At 28.7% G+C, this 22,829-nt stretch overlaps 1 protein-coding gene across 2 annotated transcripts in view; it reads right to left on the reverse strand.

Moving 5' to 3' along the window:
• Nucleotides 1-261: 261 nt before the first annotated feature.
• LOC124362506 (PHD finger protein 21B-like) overlaps nucleotides 262-22,829 on the reverse strand; it is a 49,884-nt gene continuing 27,316 nt past the window's right edge. Inside the window, exons 10-12 of one of the 2 annotated variants that reach the window (XM_046817069.1) lie at nucleotides 16,960-17,063; nucleotides 10,553-10,675; nucleotides 262-9,130 (exon numbers count right to left, since the gene is read on the reverse strand). In XM_046817069.1, the coding sequence (XP_046673025.1) occupies nucleotides 10,559-10,675; nucleotides 16,960-17,063 (221 nt within the window). In that variant the 3' untranslated portion in view covers nucleotides 262-9,130; nucleotides 10,553-10,558. The remainder of the gene's footprint in view (nucleotides 9,131-10,552; nucleotides 10,676-16,959; nucleotides 17,064-22,829) is intronic. The other variant, XR_006922469.1, reaches the window with a different exon arrangement.

Raw genomic sequence — 22,829 nt, forward strand, 5'->3', positions numbered from 1 at the left:
AAACTGATTTTTGAAAACTTGAGTTATGTTTAAGTTTTTAGAATTCTAACTTAACACGAGAACATCATAAAAGTTGTTATAACAATAATATTATTCACTATACATACAGCAATGTCACCATTTAAAATTTTTTAAGAATTCTGTAAAATGGCTGACTGATGTACTTTATACCATAAAATTATATTATAAAAATTTTTTACTTAAAAACAACGAATCAAATAAACAAATGAAAATATATTGGAAATAATAAAAAGAACTAAGAAAACTTAATGCACTTTTAATGTATTACACATATAAAATCTTAGGCAACAGCTTCAGTGTATTGCAATTTTATAATAAGTTTCTGAGCAATACATGTATTGACAAATTTTACACCACTGTAATCCAATTAATAAAAGTTTCAAATACAAGAGCCATTTGGAAAGTAATTGTTGTTTGGCCTTTACTTTTAAACAGTTGGGCACAGACAGTCAACTTTTTAGAGTGTGGGAGTAAAGGAAAATATCTGAACTCTAGTTCTTTCCTGTAGCTTTGTAAAATGTGTGGTGCTGTTTTGAGAATCTCACCAAATGCAAAGTGTAGACTGTTGTAAGTTTCTCACAGAAAAATAGTATTCATTGTAAATTTTGTGCTACGTATATGGGCCATCAGTTAAAGAGAAGAGGTAATGATTGAATGGCTTATTCTTTTTAAAGTGGCCAAACACCAATAACAAAGAAAGAAATTATAGGCCATCTGTGGTGAGTGATGTGTTTTTTAAAAGGATTAATAAAAGAATAATGTAAACGTCTGTGAAAACTAACATTACACAGTCCTTTGTGACTCCCAATGAATTTACATAAATGTACTGGACTGTTAAGAATAAGGTATATAAAATTTTGCCTACTGTAAGTTCTTGAAATCTATGAGGATCACAAAACACAATTTACTACCTCTTCTGTGACTTGTTTACAAGTGGTAATAATAGGGGAGGAGAATGTTACAATATGACAAATGGTTATATGAAACTTGAGTTGAGTCCATTGATCCTAAGACTAAAAAAGTCACAATAAACTAGTTATTTTGGCAAGAAGATGATTGTGACAATGGTTTGGCGATTCAAAAAGAAGACTTTGGTAGAATTATAGAATTTAGCATAATCACTTAAGTCAAAAGGATCACAGCAGAGTCCACACACTCAGCAAACCAAAGATTTCTGAATCAATTCACAAATCAGGCATCTTCAAGAATTCACCTTAATGTCATAGTTGGTTCTTAGTACTTTGGTAACCTCACAGCTGTTCTTAGCTACCTCAAGCTATGGGAAGCAGAGTCTAAGAAGAAAAATAATGCAGAGGTTTACAGTCCAAATAGCTCTTGTATACTATCAAACATACAATAAAATGTACAGGTAAAACTATACTACCTAAACTAACTTAAATACTATTTCAGACTTAACTTATAAACAGAATGACAAATTTAACAAGTGATGTTGAACCCGTGTTTTTTTTCACATAAAAACTAAAAATAACTCATGGAAGCATTAGTACAATATAATACAATAAAAATTACCACAAGGGCAACAAATAAATATATAATTTGTTTAATACAAAAACACTTCTACTCTATTGGTACAAACCTAACTAACAATTAGCCGAAATAATCAGTTAAAAACTTAACAATTTGCTTTAGTTCATACATGAGAGCAGACAACTCACAATACAGACAGATAAAATAACACTCTATGGTATTACACGGTAATAAACAGAAGGTTAGGTAATCTCTTGCTCCCGACAATCTCAGATCCATTATAAATATTAAACAAATTTTCTATTTTTTACAAATTGCTTAAATTCTAAACAAAAATCATGCATAAAAATTACAATTCCTTAGGGATGAAAAAACCCACCTAAGGTTTCATACAGATTTCAAGGAATAGGTATAAAACAGCTTTAAAACAAAAAGTGTGCATAAAAATAAGGTTTTCTTTCCTATTAATTGTCCTCAGCTTTGACACACAACTCAGTTTTAAATCTTTAGTGTATCTTAGATACTGTTACAACTGGATACATTTCTTAAGTTTGTTACGCTTGTATCTGTTTAAAATGTATAGTGGAGTACTGTGCTAAACAAAATAAAATAATTTTATATTGGTAAAATTCAAATTTTATTTTACAAATACTTTTGTAGGTCTTATGCTCTGAGTATTAAACAGTATATAAGAAGATATTGTATCCAGTGCTAAAACCTGTAACCACTTGAAACTTTACGATTGCACACCATCTAGCGACAAAGCGAACCATGGTTATAAATATGTCACAGAAAATATTAAACATTACATATTGAGTAAACTCTGATAATAATAAAATATCCCCAACATTTTAAATTTAATTAATGTAAATAAGGCCATTACTAGAAAATTAAAATGGATTATAACTCTAAACAAAATATCTTGTATGGTCATGCTATATATATATATATATGTCAATGAACAACATTTCTGCCACTCAATCCTCTTCTAACGTCAAGTTTCAAATACTGATAAAAACTACAATATATCTAGGTCAGTATATTCTTAAAAAGCTATTATTGTAAAAGTTCTTCAGAAATACAACGCATAAGAGGCAATAACTCCAAAAATACAAACAGGCGTATAAGATAGCTGTATATAAAATAAAACCTATTCTAAAAAAATTACCTTTCAATATTGTGGTAGATACTAAGAATGTTAAAACACTGCTACTATAAATAAATGTGTTAATGTACTAAATAAACAACCTTTGGTTACACATTCAATTGGCAGTATGAGAATACACTGTACAAATCGAACTGATTATCTGATATATCAGACATAATGTGAAATAGACCTTTCCTAGTCATGGATCTAATACTGTATCAGCACCCTTTGTTAACTTTACCTGATACGTACACTACTATAAAATGCTTAAATAATCTTTTTTATGCAATAGTTAAGTGAATACTTTATTCTGTTCGTCTAAGCGTTAGCGAAGCCTATTACTCAGGGTCTGGCAAAATTTCTCTTCTGTCTGCCTGGAGGATATCTCAAGAATTAACTGAACTATAACTAGACATTTCACATGAAACTTAATTTCTACATAGAAATATTTGCTCCCTCATTGTATCAAAGCCTATTACAAAACAAATGTCTGGTGTACTCCTACCTTTTATACTATTAAACTAAACTATATTTTTTTATAGTCATTGGTATAGTTGTAAGCAGTACAGTACAACTTTTAACCATCACTTTTTAAACGTTTAGTTTCTTTTAACAAACATTGCTGAGCAGTAAAATAAAAATACAACTTGCTTTAGGCTGCAGTGATGCAATATTTATCCAAGTATATAGTGAAACCATTCTATAAGAAAGTGAATATGCTATACAAGGTATGTTCAAAAAACATCACACCTCCTTTTTCTTGCTTAAGCCAATGAAGTAAGAGAGGTGTTGTTTAAAACGTGGTGAAGGAAGTCAAGCAATGTTAGAAGCAGAAAGCGTCAGCTGGTCTAAGAATAAGGAAGTGTACTTAATCCTGGTTGGATTTTAAAAACTAGTAAAATGACGGAAAACCTTGAATGGCAATATTGCATTTTACCGAAAGCTACGCAAAACCCAAGCAGAAACCATTTGCAAGATTCAACAGGTTTTGGGAGATAATACAATGAGCTTTCATGAATGAGTGTTCCAACGGCTTAAAAGCAGTGGACATTGGATCACATTCAGGAAAATGCTCCACAAGCTGAAATGAAGATGTAACAGAGCAAGTGTGAACTTAGTTTATAGAGGGTTGTTGTGTCATAGTCATAGAACTAGTGGACAAAATAGATAAGAATACAAACAATTTTGGCTGAAAATTTGTTCTTGAGGAGAGGGTTTGCAAAATTTGGACTGAAACTGTTAAAAATTAGCTATAGCAACACTGGAAATCGCACACATGACGTAATAGTGACCCTAATTCTATGATCACAGATGCAGAGTCATGGGATTATGACTGACCCAGAACATGATGCAGTGGTTAGAGTGGAAAAATGTCATTATTGAGTCTAAAGAAATCACGTCATATCTACATCCAAGTCAAGGTCATGGCTTATGTTTTAAATTCCCATGGAGGTGTGCATCTTGAGAATGCACCACAATGCTAAACTTTTACTAAGGGACACTAGTTGAAAGTCCTTCATTAATTAGTATGGTGCAAATGATTGAATGTGTGGGGGAACAAACGCTTGGAAGTTCAACCATAACAATGTAACCACTCATCTATGTTTACTTTCCTTGCCAAACATGTCTCATCTGAAACACGTGTTCCATAGATGTTTCCAAAAATGACAGGAACACTGGGAAATGTGTGTTCACTACCAAGGAGACTATCTAAAGGAGATAGGATTATTGTAACATAAGATTAGTACATTTATTTATGACAAAAAAAGTTTCTTACTTTTTGAACAACCACTATACTAATTTGCTATTCCTGCTGTATCTATGCGTTTAGCATTACTTTGTGTAATTTAGCATTTGTTTCAGCGTACATACTGATACTTGTGTTCTGCTTGAATAGGCTAGTCTTGAAATTATATTCTACACTATTGGATTCAGTGCAGTTGAGTAAGCATTAATGGATAGCGAAAATGTTTCAAAAGTGTAAATGTATTGTTTGATATTAATCATAGGCAGGTGCCACACTTGTAATTACTTTTTTAAAGTGCCACAATAAGAGTAAATTTAATTTTTAATATGGTTGATTGAGATAATTTATCTAAAGAAACAACCAATTTTCTACTATCTATCTGCTTGCTCAAATATCATGATTTTGGTTCCAGTAATGAGTGAATCAGGTTATACTGTGCCCTGTATAAAAAAAAAAAACACACAATATACTGAAATGCATTTTAGCGTGTACAGTAGAATTGTAGCAAATTGAGTTTAGGCAATTCTGTGATTCAGTCAATTTAAAGGTGGTTTTGGAAAAAACATTTATAGTACTCTAAATTATATAAAGCAACAATAACCTTTTGCCATGCATGTATCTTTATTCTATATATTCTTATATCTTTTGTCTTTATTGTAATATCTTTGAATGCCTTACAAGATGTTACGCTTTCTATTTATACTTTGTACATGTTATACAAATTACCCCTGCTGAAATGTTAATTGCGTTAATAATTTCCTGCTTTTAAATAAAACTATTAGCCCAAATAATCTCAAACCATTGGACTTCTACATTATTGAATAGAACATATAGTACTTTAAACAAAATGGAAAGATAACAATATACTTAAACCAGGTTGTCAACTTCTTAGACCAGCAACAAATTAAATTACACCACTGTAGTAAAGTGGATACTATTAAATCCCAAACTGCCAAATGAATGTGAAATCAAGCATAAGAAATGGATAAAAGGGATCAGAAGAAGTAAATTTTATTTTATTCTAAGAAATGTACAAAGAAGAATTACTTTACAGGTCCATATCACAATATGATTGGTTCATAAATTACTTAGAATTTGATAAGAAGTGATGGTGTGACTACTGAAAGAGCCCAACTATTTACAAAACTGTACTTGATTACACTGATATGTCCACTTAATGCTAAATACTAAACGTGTTGTAATTCTTATTTTGTTCTCAAATTATCAACTAATACAATGGGTTACTGTTTCACTAAGGTAACTTTGGTTAACTGTTGGGTTGAAAAACATTAGTACCAACAATGATTCATTCTTTTAGAAAATTAAAAGTACTTATAGGAAAGGATAAGTGAAGGTTGAACAATAAGTGAAATTTATAAAATACTTGATCAAAAATACTGAAATAAGTGCGAGATTAACAATTAATAAGTGCTGTTATCAATTGAATTATATTGTTCATTTGGTAATTAGAACTATACAAATATTAGCATTGAATCCATTTAATAGAGTTCATGAATGGGTCTATAATAGATTCAATAATTTTTCTTAGTTATTGGCTTTTCAAAATGTTGAAAATAAATGAAAATACATTACTAACAGTTGAAAATTTATATCTACATATCATGAGTTATCTTGAGATCTGTAGCAGAGCCTCTTGCCTCATGGAGAAATGTCTATTGGACAACTGACTAATTCACTGCTTTGGAATCTCCATTGACCAAACTCGGAGCACAGATCTTTCTCAATTACAGCTCAACTAATGAAAATAGTCTCATTTATTTTGTTTTATTTGGAAGTCACTGATTTCCTCAACTGCAGGCCATGTAGCATGTCAAGCTTAGTTTAGATGTCAACAAATGCTTTTTTAATTTTATTTGTGACTATTTACAGTCCTCTAGACTGCTTAGGTGAGTTTTGTTGGTCTCTTTTCAATCTCTCTTTACTTTTTGGCTCACTCTTTCAACCTAGAGTTGTAATTATCAAATGTATTGTTGCATATGCACATAAAGATCGGACTGATATTTGTTTGCAGCACCAATAAGAACATACATTATGAAACCTTCAAGTCTCATAACACAGTAAAGATGTTAATAATGTAAAAGCCTAGTAATTTATATCAAATTTACATGGAGATACTGCACCATTTTTACAGTTAAAAAATGAGTAAAAATAATTAATAACCCTCAATGGATGTTTGTATCATTCCACACCTCAGGAAATATGCAAAGGATGCAACTGGTAACATATTCAAGTTTAGAATTTTTTTAATGGTATTCACTATTAAATCCTATTAGTAACAGAGGTGAAAAGAATCCATGTCGAAAAGTGCAGAGTAATTTATGTGTATGCGAAAAGTGCCAGAGGGACTTCGATGAAAACGCAAGGTTTTAGAAAAGAACTCATCTAAAATTTATTTTGTACCATAAAAAGCTCCTTTATAATATTCTTTTTAAAGTTAAATGAATTATGTATAAGAAGCTATGTAACATTCAGGTTTTTATATCATTCTTAAAATTGAAAGATCACTTCAGACAGCAAAATTTCTTGAGAAAAAATAAGAATCAAGTTTGAGGCGAAATAACAATTATTACAATTTTTGTTTATTGTAATACTTTCATGATAAAGATAATTAAAAACCAACCTAAAATTATGTGCAATAACCTAATATTGTACCATAAACAAAATTAGCCAATCGCTAGAGGTTTCTTTTGCTAAAAATCCCCTGATTTTTAATATCAATAAGATATTAAAAATGTTAATCAATAAGATACATTGATTTAAAATTTAATTTGTTTGGCAAAATTTTGAACACAAATGGAATATTATTTTAGAGTTGTTCAACTTTACTTAACATTTTTTTTGGAAAGTTTTCTTACACATAATTGATACTCTCTAAACTAGTTACGTAAAGTTTTAAGTGACCTATCTTCCTTCACTGAAAAGGTACCTTATTTTTAGAATGACAATACTGGTGGAAGGGGTGATAGGGAAAGTGGAGAGGAATTGTTTAAATGTGAGTGTGCTTTGTATTGCATAAAACTAATGTACTATTCATCAATGCTTGGTTTTATTAAGACGAGAGTGATGTAATAATAATAACTAATGTAATATCATGATTAGCATCGGTAATATGACTAAATCAACACATTTCATACTGTTTTTGTAACCATACATCATTTACTAAACAATATATCAGGAAGCACAAGTTTTCATTCCCATATTATAAAAGTATCATACAAAATATAGGATTAAATATAATTTGGAACATTAAAAATACATTTATACTAAATTCAATCGAATTTAAGCTTGTGGTATCCTTGTTTATTATCAGTACCATTTCCATACCCGAGGTTACCACCTAGTCCTCCAAACTAGTTTAGTTATGCACTGAATGTTTTATTTCCTCTATTCTCTTATAATTATTTATAATTCCAGCTTTTGGTGTCCCATTGGATTGAGGATTACTACCAGATTGATTATCAGATTCCATATCTGAGGTTACCATCTACAAAATCAAATTATCTCACAGCTGCTTTCCCTTCAGTTTATGTGACCTGGCTGTGTGCTATAATTTCTGACATTGTCAATAATTTGTACAAATTTTAATATCAAATATAAATTATTATTATTTTCTGTAATTACCTATGATTATTTATAAATTCAATTATATTGTTAATTAGGTTAGTAAAATTATATAAATACATCTCTCGTTAAATTCATTCTTGAAAGAAGTAACTGCATTCACAGAAAGTTACTAAGTACATTCATTATTTAATCAATTTTAAGCAGATAACTTATAAGAATTTACTGTAATAATGGCACCTGGACATAAATTTTCCCATGATAAATTATTACATACATATTACTGTTAGGTAATTCTTTTGCGGATTCCAGCGCACTTCAACCTAATACTTATTTGACCTTTAGCATTCCTAAAGATTTAATCAGACTAATTATCTAGCTCTGCTGTATATAGAGCATTACTTTAGTCTTTTAATCTCTAATTCACATGAAGTTTGAGCATGACAATGCAACAAGCAACCTTACAATCATTATCTCTCAGCTCTTGTGTGATTTCCAAATATTCCATGTATCCAGTCTTGATCAATATAGACAATTTTTTAGCAAACTTGTAAATTTCAACTTTTTGTTAATGGAAATTTAATTTTTTTTATTTAAATGTCCCTTAAATAAACATATTAAATACGAGTATTTTTCTTGAAGTTTGACATGTTGCGTAAAATAAGATTTGAAAAACAAAAGAGAACTAAAAGGAATTAAGCACAATAAGAATTATTAAATAATAAAAACATATTTTTTGACTTTCATGAATTACAGTAGAAAACTATAATTTAATTTTATAATACAATTGGTTCGATAATAAAAATTTCCAAAATTACAAATCGCACAACATTGTTATTGAAAATAAAGCAATAAATCTAATTTATTATTGGAATTTTCGAGATTTCACATTAGTAACTTTATGCTAATCTTGACCTTAACGTAATCAAACAAAACAACTTTTTGATTACAAAAATAATTTTTCACTACATTTATTGCCAACATAGTTAATAACAATCTTTACAAGGCTAAAGTGAAGATCTTACACAAGGAAGACATACATAATAGTGTATAAACCAATAAAATATAATAGAAGAAAGAAGATATATCCATGCAAGCGAGGGAATGAGAAGTTAAACCACAGAGGTAACATCCGTATTTTCTTCCTGAAAAAGAATTTAAAAAATTGTTAGTGTACAGGATCCTGGCAAGTTAAATTTAAGTTGAAAAAATTAAAGTATTGTTTCAAAGATAATCAAGTTAATTTTCAACTATTCTGTGAATTCAACTTATATACAATTAACTATAAGTATTAAAATGAAATTAGAGGGCTCTAATCCCTCATTCATTTATATCATACATTAATGTAGTATATGGATAAACAGTTTGATTTTCACTTTTTGACAATTTTGATCAGGTTGTCATAATGTTTATCAAAGTAATATCCTTGAACAAGCATTCTGGTGATTAACAACACAATGTCTTTCTTTATAACACAAACTAGTAAAAGGAGATATCACGGTAAATTTCTTCTGCCAAATATAATTATTCCTATGGACCAGGGAGTGATGAAAACATCAAATAAGTGTACTGCAAAGAACTTTTGACAAAATACTTGCTGAATAAACTAAGAAATAAATGTTAGGAATGTCAAGAAAGAATGTAATGTATATGGTTGATGATGCATGGGATTAAGTCTTACGAAAACAGTGAACATGTCCTGCAAGAATTTTTGTTACTACATTAATTGCCTAAATAGTTAACAACAATCTTTACAAGCCTAAAATGAAGATCTTTAAAGAAGGACGACATATATAACAACAGTGTATAAACCAACAAGATATAACAAGCAATTGAGGGCATGATGCTTTTTTTCTTGTGACCTGATGCTTGCCACCAAATAAATTCACTCAATTAGCCAACAGTAGGCTAGTATGAAATGTTAGAAATGAACAAAGTATGTCTGATAGTGAACTGCAGCAATTTGTGCAACAAAATAAGTGGGTCGACAGAAGTTCATATCCAAAATGTGTGTAAGCAGGTGTAACACAACAATGACGGTGGCTATGTTTCATGACAGATAAATAATTGCAGTGGAAATGTTTAAGCAGGAAACAGATAGCAAAGTGCAGTGAATATTGATTATCCACTTTAACACTACATCACAGCCAACTATGTTATGTCGTAAATTGAGTGGCAGACCCACTTTAACTTGTTAACGATAAAACATTTGCATTATCATTAGTACCAAATTTTAATGAACTCTGTCAATATGCTGATAGTGTTGACATCAAAATGTCTGACATTAAAATTAGGTAAAACCAGTATTCCGAACATTAAAAAAAAATATTCATTACATTTAGTAAAAAAATTAAAAATTGAATGTATCAAAGATAATTATATTGGGTTTGATCTTAAAAAATAAATTACGTACAAATTACAATACAAATACTAAGATCAAAATTAAGTAATATGAAGGTTTTATGGCTGATCATTGATAATTAGCTTTTACACGTCTGCTACCCTTTAGTGGGAATAAACTATTACAGTTACTTTGCCTAACGTAATATTATCACTCAAGTTCTTACTTGTAGTCATGATGTAAGCTTTGGAGAATTTTGTACACCTGCAACAAAGTCTTTGATAATCTTGATGGACTCAAGAAGCTTCTCTTCTTCTGAAACCAGTTGGTTTACTCTGGCGGTTTGTTGCTGAAACAGAAAAATGTTATGTTAATTAAGTTTGGAACACCAGAAGCAAACTTCATGCAATATAGATAAGACCTATGCCAAAAAAATTATGTGGTTTCAAATTTGAAAGTGACAAATTTCCAAAACAGATCATCTGATTATGTTGAATTAAAAGTTGATTTGAAACTAATAATAAAAATCAATACTTTTTAGTCTTTGAACTAGCTGGTAATTTCTAGTAAGAACATCATATCTTCAATTCAAATTCATTGTAGTTTATAAGAAATTATTACAATGCATAGTAAAAACCATACTTTTTTAGTGTATATTGAAGATTTATTACAGTAAAAGTAATAATCTTATTTGAAAATAAAATACTTATTTATTTTGAAAAAATAGGCTTAATGAAACTTTAGCATGAGCTGCAAATGTTGAAGTAAGTAGATATATGCACCACCCATGTAGTGTTTTTCCACTTAAATAATTGAAACTGTCTTTATTTACATAAAAGTGTGCATATACTTGTCTCTGTATAATTCTTGTAAATGTTTAAACATCAAATCTGGCTATTAAACGGTCAAAATGGAGAGAAATTAAAGAAAAAATATAACACCTATTCTACGACCTTTAATTTATTTCATATTAAGGGCAGGGTCAAAAATCTGATATAAAAGGTAAAATCTTAAAAAGTTTCTGGAATTCTGACACATATTTAAGCATGTGTTAATCTAGGGTAAAATGTCTCTTCCTGTGGCTTTTTAAGGCTTAAGTGCTAGTGGGCCGTTTTGAATTTTATCTGGTATGGTTGGTGAAAGCTACAACTAGTTTCTGAAAGATTCTGCCTTTTTCATGAAATATGACCATTAAAGAATATTATAATATGCTGAGGAAAGACTATGAAGGTAATACAAAACAGTGTAAAAGTGCCATAAGCACGCTTGTGAAGGTCATCGCACAAATATAAAAATTAACTTCAGAGTGGGCATCTGGCCACTTTCAATCTAGATGATAATATTGATTGCCTTCAAGAGAATTATGCGCAAGGACAATACTCTCTCTGTAATCCGACCATACCAGTAATTCAATATTTTTACACAAGGAGACAAGTCACTACTTGTCGCAGTTAATGACCACAGTGCGAGATGGAAACTGACTGTCTTTCCTCAGTCAGTCTGTTTTACAGCAGAACAGTGACTGTATACACACTCCTATTTGCTCCTTAATTGACTAAGAGGAGATGGTTTCAGTGAGTGACATTTTAATGTTGAAAGTGACTTTTGATGTAAAACAAAAAAAATGGCAATTTATTTTATACATTCTACCTTAGTGTTTGCCTCTTTATTTGTGTACACTGTATTACATTTTTGCATTGTACAATAATAATTTTTGTGTGTGCCTCAATGTATTACAATTGATTTTTCAGCAAATCAGTGGTACTATGGTCCGACATTTACCTGATTACTGAGCATTTGGGGATTCACAGACAAGTATTTAAATCTATGATTTGAATTTGCATCTTTATGATTAGAAAAAAAAGTTATTACTTCATTTTAATTTAAAAAATACTATTTCCTAAATAAAAAAATAAATATCTCCAGTTACATGATTGAACTGATGATATCTTGAAGAAAGTTGTTATTGATGATAATATCCTCAGACATAATAGTGAATAAAAATAAAAAGTGGAACTAAAAATAAATAAAGAATGGTTGAATAATTCCAAAGAACAAAGATTATTAGATGTTAACAACTAAATCATTTTTGGATTGTATCTCTCAATCAATGATCAAACTGAGTAATTGCCAAGTAACTGAATAATCTACCTAACTTCTTGGTTTATCTAAATCTTTAAAAAAATAAAACAATGAATAACAAACAATATATAATCTCACATTACTCATTTTCTGTGAAGATTACCTAACAGAATAGAGGTAGAAGTCAAATTATTTGTTATACATACTGATTTTGTATAAATGTGGATCAAGTATCAATCAAACCTGTAACAATATTATAGTGCAACCCCTCATATCAGACCGTGACAGGACTAGGCCTAGGCCATGGTCAGAATGGTAAAAAGTCAAATAACCCAAGGAGAAAAATCACTTTTAGCTAAAATCCAAAGTGTATACTGTACTGTATATATTAACCAATTGATGAAAATATTAAAAGTCTGGAAAGAAGTAGACAGTTAGACTATAGGTCGGATATCCTGAAGTGTCAGTTACATCAAAGTCGGATACAAGGGGTTTACTGTAATTCAGCAATATTGGCTTTGAGATGCCTCTCTAGATTTTCCTCTCAAAGTGTTCAAGCTAGAGTAATGCGACCAATTTGAATGAACAAACATTAATATTCTTCAATATATATATATATATATTCACAATTTCCTGATGAAAAGGTTTTTTATGATGTAAGGGATGCTCTGGAGGTTTCAAGAGAATGAACTAGCAGGTCTTTCAAGAGTTCTTTTCTCTTAGGTAAGAGTAGTTTGTTATTTGTTAATATCAACTAAAATATCTCCTTGCATTTTATTATATTTGTGTTACATATAACTTATACAGAAATGTTCAATTTCAATTAAAATTTATTATTCCCTCCTGTAGTTTTTAACAGCAGTAAAGGAAAGAATGCGAGATTTTGTAGGGGTTTATATCTATGTCAACAGTATTTTAATAAAGTGTACTACATTTTTTAAAGGAAAACTGCCCAAGCCCATTTGCAAATTCTTATTAATCATCCTTATTCATCCTTAATCATCTTATTCATGCATCCTTAAGAATCGAACATGTTACCTCTCGGTTAAAGAACCACAGCCTTACACCTACGCTAAAGTAAAGGTCAGGTAGGGGTAAATATAAATCTTGACACTTTTACCAGTCGTGATGCGAACCATAGGATAAATTTTTCCTTTAGTAAAGCCCTGCTTAAAAATATCAACTAGGATTTTTCTGACGATGCAGTTTTTTGTAAGTTAAATACATCAATAGAGTTATTATTTACTGCTCAAGACATATACATTGAGAGTAAGTTTAATGTCATCTTTCTCCTTCTCTACCTGAGAAAAACCAGTCCTATCTCAAGTAATGTCGGTTAGAAATTAATTATTCATTTCAGAATTTCCAAATATGTTGTATGAAATAAAATATGTGACTAAAGAAGTTATGTTGGTAAAGCCAGAAGAGATTATTTTTCTAATTTTTATAGTTCAACATTGCAGGTATTTGTGATTGCATAAAAGCAGGTTGTTTTAAATTAATTATGGATGGTCAATTTCCAATATATTATAACTCACAGTAGTCCCAAAATTTGTCTTGATTATGAATTTAATTCTGATTTTGTCACTAGTAACCATGTAGTGACCTATTTAAAAACTTTTATCTAATTTAAAATGTCTGCTAAAATTTTAGATTGTTAATTCTGTTCCAATTTTGGCTCCTTGTAATGTGGCTGCACAATTGTACAGCCTTAATGAAGACTATTAACAATTACTAAGGTTTAATGATTTTATAATATATATTTTGTGTTAGTTTCTTTATATAACAATTAATGGGTTTAAATATTATTTTTTACTTTTATTCACGATACGCCATGATTTTACTTTTGCTATATTAAAACAAGTCGTCTAAAAATAAAATTTTGAATTTTTAAACCAGTATAATAATAATTGTTAATACAATAATAATTCACAACAAATTAATGATACATGAAAATTTTAAAATTATCTATAAAATAATTTGGTGTATATTACAACATTTTCTACATTTCTCATGCTCCATGCAATGTTTTAAAACCGTATTTAACTTCATTACTATTTTATAAAAATACAACCATTTACAACCCATTTAAGAAATAATCAAACCATTACATCTTAGACCATGCAGGAACACAAACCCAAATACAATTAATAGATGCTTAGTGTATTGCAATATTACATTAGTAAACAAAAATAAAATAGTTTTGTTAGCAGTGGCAGGAAAATTAAAAAATGCTCTCACAAATATCACAATATGTTTGAGAAAAATGTTACTTTTTTATGAATTTCATAATTCACCTCTAGCTTTGATCAAAACTCTCTTAATCATTGAAAATTGTAGGATTTAATGCTATTGTCATTGTTAATAATGCAATATATTAAACCCGTTCAAAAATGTTTTACCAATTTGACCTTGATCTCTCCTATACTTATGTGTTTACTTTTACTGTGTTGTTATCTGACAGAAGATAGTACTAATAAATTACGCACACAATATTTATTGTATTAATAAAAATGTTCACTTTTAACCTAAACATATTTTTGCTGGTTCTTTGGAAAAGAATTCTTCTTTTTCTCTAACACTTGCAGCTTTATTAAAACTTACTTCCTCTATAAAGTCCAATCAATCATTTTTTTGGGAAATATATGTATATATTACTAAAATAAAAATCTGTTTTAGAGGAAGTGCCCATCAATGTTATTTGTGTGTATAAACATCAGCTGTTACCAAACGTGTGAGGATGAATGAATTATTAGTTTAATAGTAATATACGAAAGTTAGTAACATTGCATAACTATGATAACAATGAATGGAAATGCTTGAAAATCGAAACAAAAAGTAGAAATACAATGAATGATACGTTAAAAAATGTATATAAAATATTTACGAATATATTTTTTAAAGTAATATAAACTATATACTTCAGAAATATGCATATAATTTTGAATAAAATGTGCTTAAGGATTTTTTCTTTATATATTACAAGTTAGATATTAAACAGAATGAAACAAAGTAAAATTATTTTTAATTTATAGTTTGACAAAAAATATGTCTAAATACATTTTAAGCCTTATGAACTATATATTTCTGAAATCAAATTAAAATTAGGAATAAAATGCATACTGAGCTTTATTTCATTTTACCTTAATTTTGTGTCTGAATTGAAATTGAGGAATTAAATTTATTTTAGATATATTTTTACATACTTTTACAGGGATTATAACATTCATAATTAACAAACATTTTCCACAGTTATTGTAAGTTAAAATAATCTATAACATGTTATACATGGAGCATTTCTTGTTATTAAAATAAGCTTTAAAAATGTTTGTTGTAGATCATATCAGGGATAGTTTTTTAAAATTGGAATTAAATGTGTGTATACAAATATATTTTGAAAAAGATTTAATTTAGACATTGTGCAAAATATAACTGAAAAATAGGATCCTAAATAAAGTCCCAAACTTGAGTTTCCAAATCTTTCTGATGGTGTAAAATTGAAATTCACAAAAAAAAAAATCAAAATTAAAAAATCAGTTGTTCCATAATTTATTTCTATTAAGTATTAGAGAAAGTATTTTTACAAAAAAACTAAATTAGTTTAGGACAGAAATAATTTTTGGAAATGTTATAAAATACAATGTCTGTTTTCACAAAAATATCCACTCATGCCTGTATTTACATCAGCTGTATCTAAATAGCTCAATTTCAATTAAATTTAGCATGCAGTTGTAATTAGTGTATACTTAGATACAATACAGACAAACTTTGTGTTATATAACCATTCCTATGTGTGTATGTACTCGTCAGCTTGTGACGAAACAGAGCCCAGTTTTAATCAAATCAGCATGCAGTTTTTGTTAAATCGTCATTAAAAAAAAAAATTCATTATAAGTTAATGTAAATATTTCATTACAAAAGTACTTAAACTTGAGTATTTTACAAATAAAACTGTAAAATAAACTTAAGGTGTCATTTATATGAAATTCTTAACGTATGTAGATATACATAATTTAAAATACCCAAAGAACGTTTTCATTAACAACATATTTTAATTTTATACATTGATTATCTAAAGATAATTTTCTCAAAAGATGTCTATTTTAAAACTGTGGGGGTGGTGTGACAAAACTCCAAACTAAATGCTCCAGAACTGCTGTGACTGTAATATGCAAAGAAAGGAAGTTTGTACTGTACCATGGTTTTCACACAAACCATCAGACAAAAAGTTAGTAAAATTTATCCATAATGCAATCGATTTGTGTTGCTTGTGATATAATTTATTGGTAATTGACTAACATTTTTTTAATAAAAAAAATAGAGTTAACTAATTCAGATTGGATAAGTAATAAACTTTGACGAGTAAAGCTGACCAACAAAATTTTGTAACTGGCCTTCATGATAACTTGGCCATTTACACATCCACAAAAAAATGGACATAACACTACTAGAGTTATTGTTGACCAATTGGGACTCAAAAGAAATTTTATGACCTATTCTATTGACAGAAAACACAACAATCAAAGCAACAGTGGATTTAAATAAACTTACCACGAGAGAAGCACTTAACTCATTCGCTCTCTCCCGCAGTTTGGACACTGATTTATGCAACTCTTTATTGCTCAACCTTAATTGCTCCAATTCTTTCTTTTTTTCTGCAATCACACAATGATAAAATAATATGCACATTTTACAGAGTGGAAACAAGCGCTTGTAAGGAGAAAGTGTTAAGTGTTTGCGCTTGAAAAGGACATTGAACTTGCTCACCCTAAACCTTGTGACTTCAAAATCAATCGGTCAACCTGAGTTGATCCCGCACTATCTTCCTGATGAAGTTTAGTTTCTAAACTTCTTTTGTTTTTTACTCAGAATAAAAAAGTATCATATGTTTTTTATTTATTTTTTAATAGCTGATATGAGTCTCTTGATTACTTTTAATATGATACTCATTAAGTAACTTTTCAATTATCAATTCTTTCTTGCACAGATAGCTAAGCCGCACTGATTAAGTATGATTACTCCTTGACAAGTGCTGTGCTCTTGGTATTTTACTTGGTACAACTTTGACTTACTGGTACAGAAGATACTGCCCATCTGTGTTTATTTTTCTTTTGATACATTATTATTACTATTGTATTTTAGAACCTTGCAAATATTGCAAGTTAAAATCATCTAATAAAAATGCATTTTGTTAAGTTATTTTATGTAAATCCTTAAGGTATATTTCTAACTTTTAAAACAGTACAAAAAACATTACATTTATAAGAATAAACTTTCTTGTAAACAACAAACCAAATCAATGTGTTTTAACCGAGTCTGGATTGATAAATACGTCTTATGCTGAGAGAGTATTGACCACATTTAATGCTTATAAAAGAATGCTACAACAAGATTTTAAATGTTATTTTCTGTAAAAATTTGTGTTTAACACATTTTTCTATATTTATTTACCTAATTGTATCAAGATTGTAGATAACTATTGTGATCTTCCCTTACAGCCTATGGAATATTTGTTTATGGGGATACTTCGACTCAAAACTTATATATTAGTTATACATATGGTTATTGGAACTAAAAAGCAATAAAAAAGTGGTATTGGGGAAAACCATAATAAATCTGTTATGAAGAACTTTTTGTTCTTAGTATTGTTACTGTCTATGATGAGTGGATGATGCATCTGAGAAATCAAAATAGTGAAGCAGAACAAAATAGTGATTTGCAGAATGACATGACCAGACGAAAAACAACTATTGCACTGCTCCCTCACAATTTACAATTTTATAAGAAATAGCAGTTAGTTGTATAATTGATATATAACTCAATTATATGCCACTTATTACAAATAAATGAAACAACAATATTATATTTAGAAAGTTACTAAATAATATTTATTTTTACAGCATGTTATTCTTTCGAAGAACCATTTTAATAAAACATAAAAGCAGACCTATTTTATTTTATTTTATTTCTGTATGACAAAAGTAACACATAGTTGTATAATAATGTGGTAGTGGTGATAGTAGCGAGGCTTGTATTGTTTTCACAGTCAGGGTCTATACTAGTTGGTTAAGTTGGTCTTAGAATTTGTATTGAATACAATATTTTTGTATTTAAGATATAACCTGTGTTTTAATGTGTTTTTATTTGATTAAATTTAAATACATTAATTAAAATCTCTATTACAAATTAATATTTAGATTCAGGATAAAAATCTTTTATACTAAAAAATGTTATAGTAAAAGAAACACACAATCGTCCAATAACTTTAAATTCAATTATACATTACATTTAAAATTATTCAACAGTTGTGTGTTACTTTTACTACAATAGTTTCACAAATAAGATGACCTCTTCCTTCACAGTAATATTTATCAATATCAGAAAGAAGTTTCTCCACTACTCTATACTACTGAAAGGTCTGTTCTATCTGTAACTCAGATGCAATTATAAAGAGGTTGTTGATCGACCTTATCTCTACCACAAACTATGTGTCACTTGTTTGAGGTTAATAAGTACAACTGTTTAGTTTCTAAAACATCTGTATTTTAGTAATTCTAATGAAATTTAAAGAGTTATCGATTTAGCCATAGCCCTAGTGCAAACTGCATGTAGCCTGTTTAGCTTCTAAAATTTCTGTTAAATCTTCAAATTTTTACGACCCAGGTGATATTATAAAAGATTTGCAAGAAAAAACAAATAAATAATAACCTACTATGATTACTCTATATCAAACAAAGCTACAAATCCAATATATATTAAAATGAGTAAAACACTTCCAAAAGTTAAACTAACAAACATAAAGCTCCGATCACATACTCGAGGCTCTTTTCAAGAGAAAGAACTGACCAGCTGACAGACAAATGTGTGAACTGGATAAAGAGGTGAAAGCAGAACATTTTCAAAGTGACAAGTAATTTTGGATTGGTATAAATTTTACACCTCTCCACTCTGGTGCCTTAACATCCTGAAGGCTAGTGTAAAGTTAAGATGGGCAATATTTTAGTACAAGTGACAAACAGTGATAGAAAGTGGTGACAGTGACTTTGGTGACAATAAGACTAAGAAGTTTTATAAAACCACTATTTACTATAGAGTGTGCACATACTGCAGACAATTGACATTAATTTATTTTGTGTTGTGAAATGTGATCCAATGTGGTTAATTATAATATTAACATAGTACATTTCATATGAATTTTTGATACTAAATTTAATATTGGTTATGTGTCTAACTTATGGAGTTAATATTTATTCTTTGTAAACATATGTAAATTATTTTTAACACAACAATTTTAAATAAATAAAAAAATCTTTATCCTCAATTTTTAATTTGCGATAAAACTGTAATTTACAAACCTTACAAAATCATTCATATGATCATAAACAAATTCAAAAAGTAATTTTTATTTTAAGCAGCTTGGTGCACTCAATTGTGCATCTGTTATCAGGATGATAACAGTAGAACTTGACAGCACAGTGCTAATTGTGGAACCAAACTAAGAAACCAGTCAGTGAAATTTTTTAAATGCTTCACCACTCATACCATAAAATCTTAATTTCTGTAACATGTACATATTAACACAAATACTTTTGATAAATCACAGAATACAAGAGTGGATTTTGATATTTGTCAACAGTGTTTGTTTGGTAATTTAATAATTGCATTATTAATATTTTCTTTTTACAAAAGCAAGATTGATGTGGATAATTAAAATTATTATTTTCAAAACAATTATTTGTTATAAATTATTCTCTTATATACCTTAAAAAGAATATAATGGAGCTATTATAGGTTTATCATTTTTAACCAGTTTTGTGTTTTCCTTTTTTTCATAGGTTTAATATAAGCATAGTTAAAGACGAACACGTGAAAGATGAACAGGTACGTAACTATATATATGACAATTGTTAACCTATGAGAAATATTTAATGTATTGCTTGAAAATACAATTTTATATTCCATATGCCAACAACTTTTGAATGTTTCCGGGTTTTTATAAATTGCAAGATATCTTTAGTGTAATAAAAAAAAAAAATAGTTTCTTCACACTTGTTTTTATATGGGGTGAGACTGACTACCCATCAACAACAGTGGCTGAACTGAGAAACCTGCATTCTTTATTTTAACAAAAAACCGCCATATTTCATATTTTGATTGTCAGCAGCAAATTTTTGTTCATTTTACAATTGTTGTAGTATGTTTCCTCTATAAAATATATTATGTTTATATTTTAATATTTTTTTAAATCATGCTATGGGTGGTTTCAAATTTGTCAAATATTCAAGTTTAAAATACGTTTAATAAGCGATCAAATTTATGCCCATACTTTTTGTAGATTCAAAGTATTTATTGTAGAATCCCATATTATAATCTATAACATTAAAGCAGAATGTAGGGGATAAGACTTAGTTCTTAAAATATAGAGATTTTTATGAACCTCTACAAATCCCTTTACAATAAAGTGGTATTATTGAATTACTTTTTATAACTCCAGAGGTTAAGAATAAAACAAATTGTGTAGTAATTTTGTTTAAATCATACTTAAGTTAAACAAAGCTATTAGAATTTGAAACTCGGAGAATCAGTTTTGTAGGATTCGGATATAAGATTTTCAAATTCTAGATTTGCCCATCACTATTTGAAATATTATAAATTTTGAATAAGTATAATCTTTTTAAAGGCATTATACAAGAACAGTTTCCGAATTTGAAGTTTAATTTCAAACCTTTGCTACGTTAATTATACATTTCTTTTATCTTTGGCATATTTTGGAATGGGAACAATCTTGTAAAGATGTTGCAATTATATTTTTGCCCAAACTATTAGTGGTAAAAGAAACAATTAGTAACATTTTAAATTAATCTACAGTAAGTAAGTAATCTACAGTCTATGTTATTTCTCCGGTGGGATACAGGTGATATATGACATGATAATCTCCTCTGCAAATGTTCAGCTGAAGAGGCAATGTCCTACAATGGATGAGGTTCAAGCCCGCTATGGAGTCTTAGTAGAGTGAAGTGTTAGTAGGTAAGAAGACTCCCGAGTGAGCCCTACTTGTTCCAAATGCTGCTGTTGCACACTGGCATAAGAGTGTATTTATTATTTAAAGCAATTTTTGATTAATATAATTTTAAGTAATTATATCAGACATTAATATTATATACATTTTGTTATACAATTTTTTTTACGCTTTCTTCGGTTTTTCTTAAGTTCTGAAGAAAAACCGGTTCTAGATTTTAAGATTCCAGATGGTAAAGTATTTATTACATTCTTTGCAGTACTAATTTTTTAAATATAATGATTTGATATGAAATATTGTTTTACATGAAATTATTGTAAATATATTAATAATCAAATGTTTATAATTTATATTGAATGTAATAATTCTGTTTAATGGAAAAGACAGAATGACAAAGTTTATAAACATATAGTACCATTTAATACTTTGTTATATAATTTTATGTAAAGTTTTCCAAATAATATTATTCTAAGAAAGTTACTGATCTGAAATTTAAAATTAATACTATCATCATTTAAAAGTCAAATTTTATCACTATACACAGACGAAAGAACAGCTTATTTTTTATTTTATTTCCTAACATAGTTGACTGTTATTTCTTTAGTAGTGTTTCATTATGCCACCTTTATATTCTAAAGTAAAAAGTCAAACCTTGATGGTCAGTAAAGATTGTAATGTTTTACTATGATGGAGCAAAATTAAAATAATGGTATTAGTCATTACTATTAGAGTAATACTTGCAGTTTAAACATTTATACTAATATAGCTACTGTAATTTCGTACTGAGTTAAATTACAGAATTTAATGCATTACTGGAGTATTCTATTATTTTCATAAACAACACATTAATTTGAATTTAATAACGAAGGTAGGTTACACCATCTCTGAAATCTAAGGAATGTACCTAATTGTAGCATTAAAACATTACTCTTAAAATAATGTTTACACGTTAACAAAGAATATAATGGTAAAAACAAAATATGTATTGCAGCTTTGCACTTAAGTATTTATAACAGCCAATGACCAAACATGTGAACTTCCTGACTGTTGAATATTTTCAGTGGGCAATGACACTAAAAAAGTATGGCTTAGGTCATACATGTTATTTATTACACAATATATGATCATAAATAAAATATAACTTTCACCATAAGACAGTACTAATCTATGGAGGTAGAGTAAACCATAATACTAATTAGTGTCCATAAAAGATAGCTGAGTATTACATATGGGTCAGCATTAAGATCTACTCAGCGTAAATCCTGGATATTATTCCATCCTATTGCCTGACAATAAATATCTTTGACTTCAGTACAAGTTATTGTCATTTATATGACAATTCATAGTGTATGACGCAAGCTTAAGAAAATTTCTATACTATACCTTTGAGAATTTCATTCCA

The sequence above is a fragment of the Homalodisca vitripennis genome, chromosome 5, assembly GCF_021130785.1.
Source record: "Homalodisca vitripennis isolate AUS2020 chromosome 5, UT_GWSS_2.1, whole genome shotgun sequence".
Classification (NCBI taxonomy): Eukaryota; Metazoa; Arthropoda; class Insecta; order Hemiptera; family Cicadellidae; genus Homalodisca; species Homalodisca vitripennis.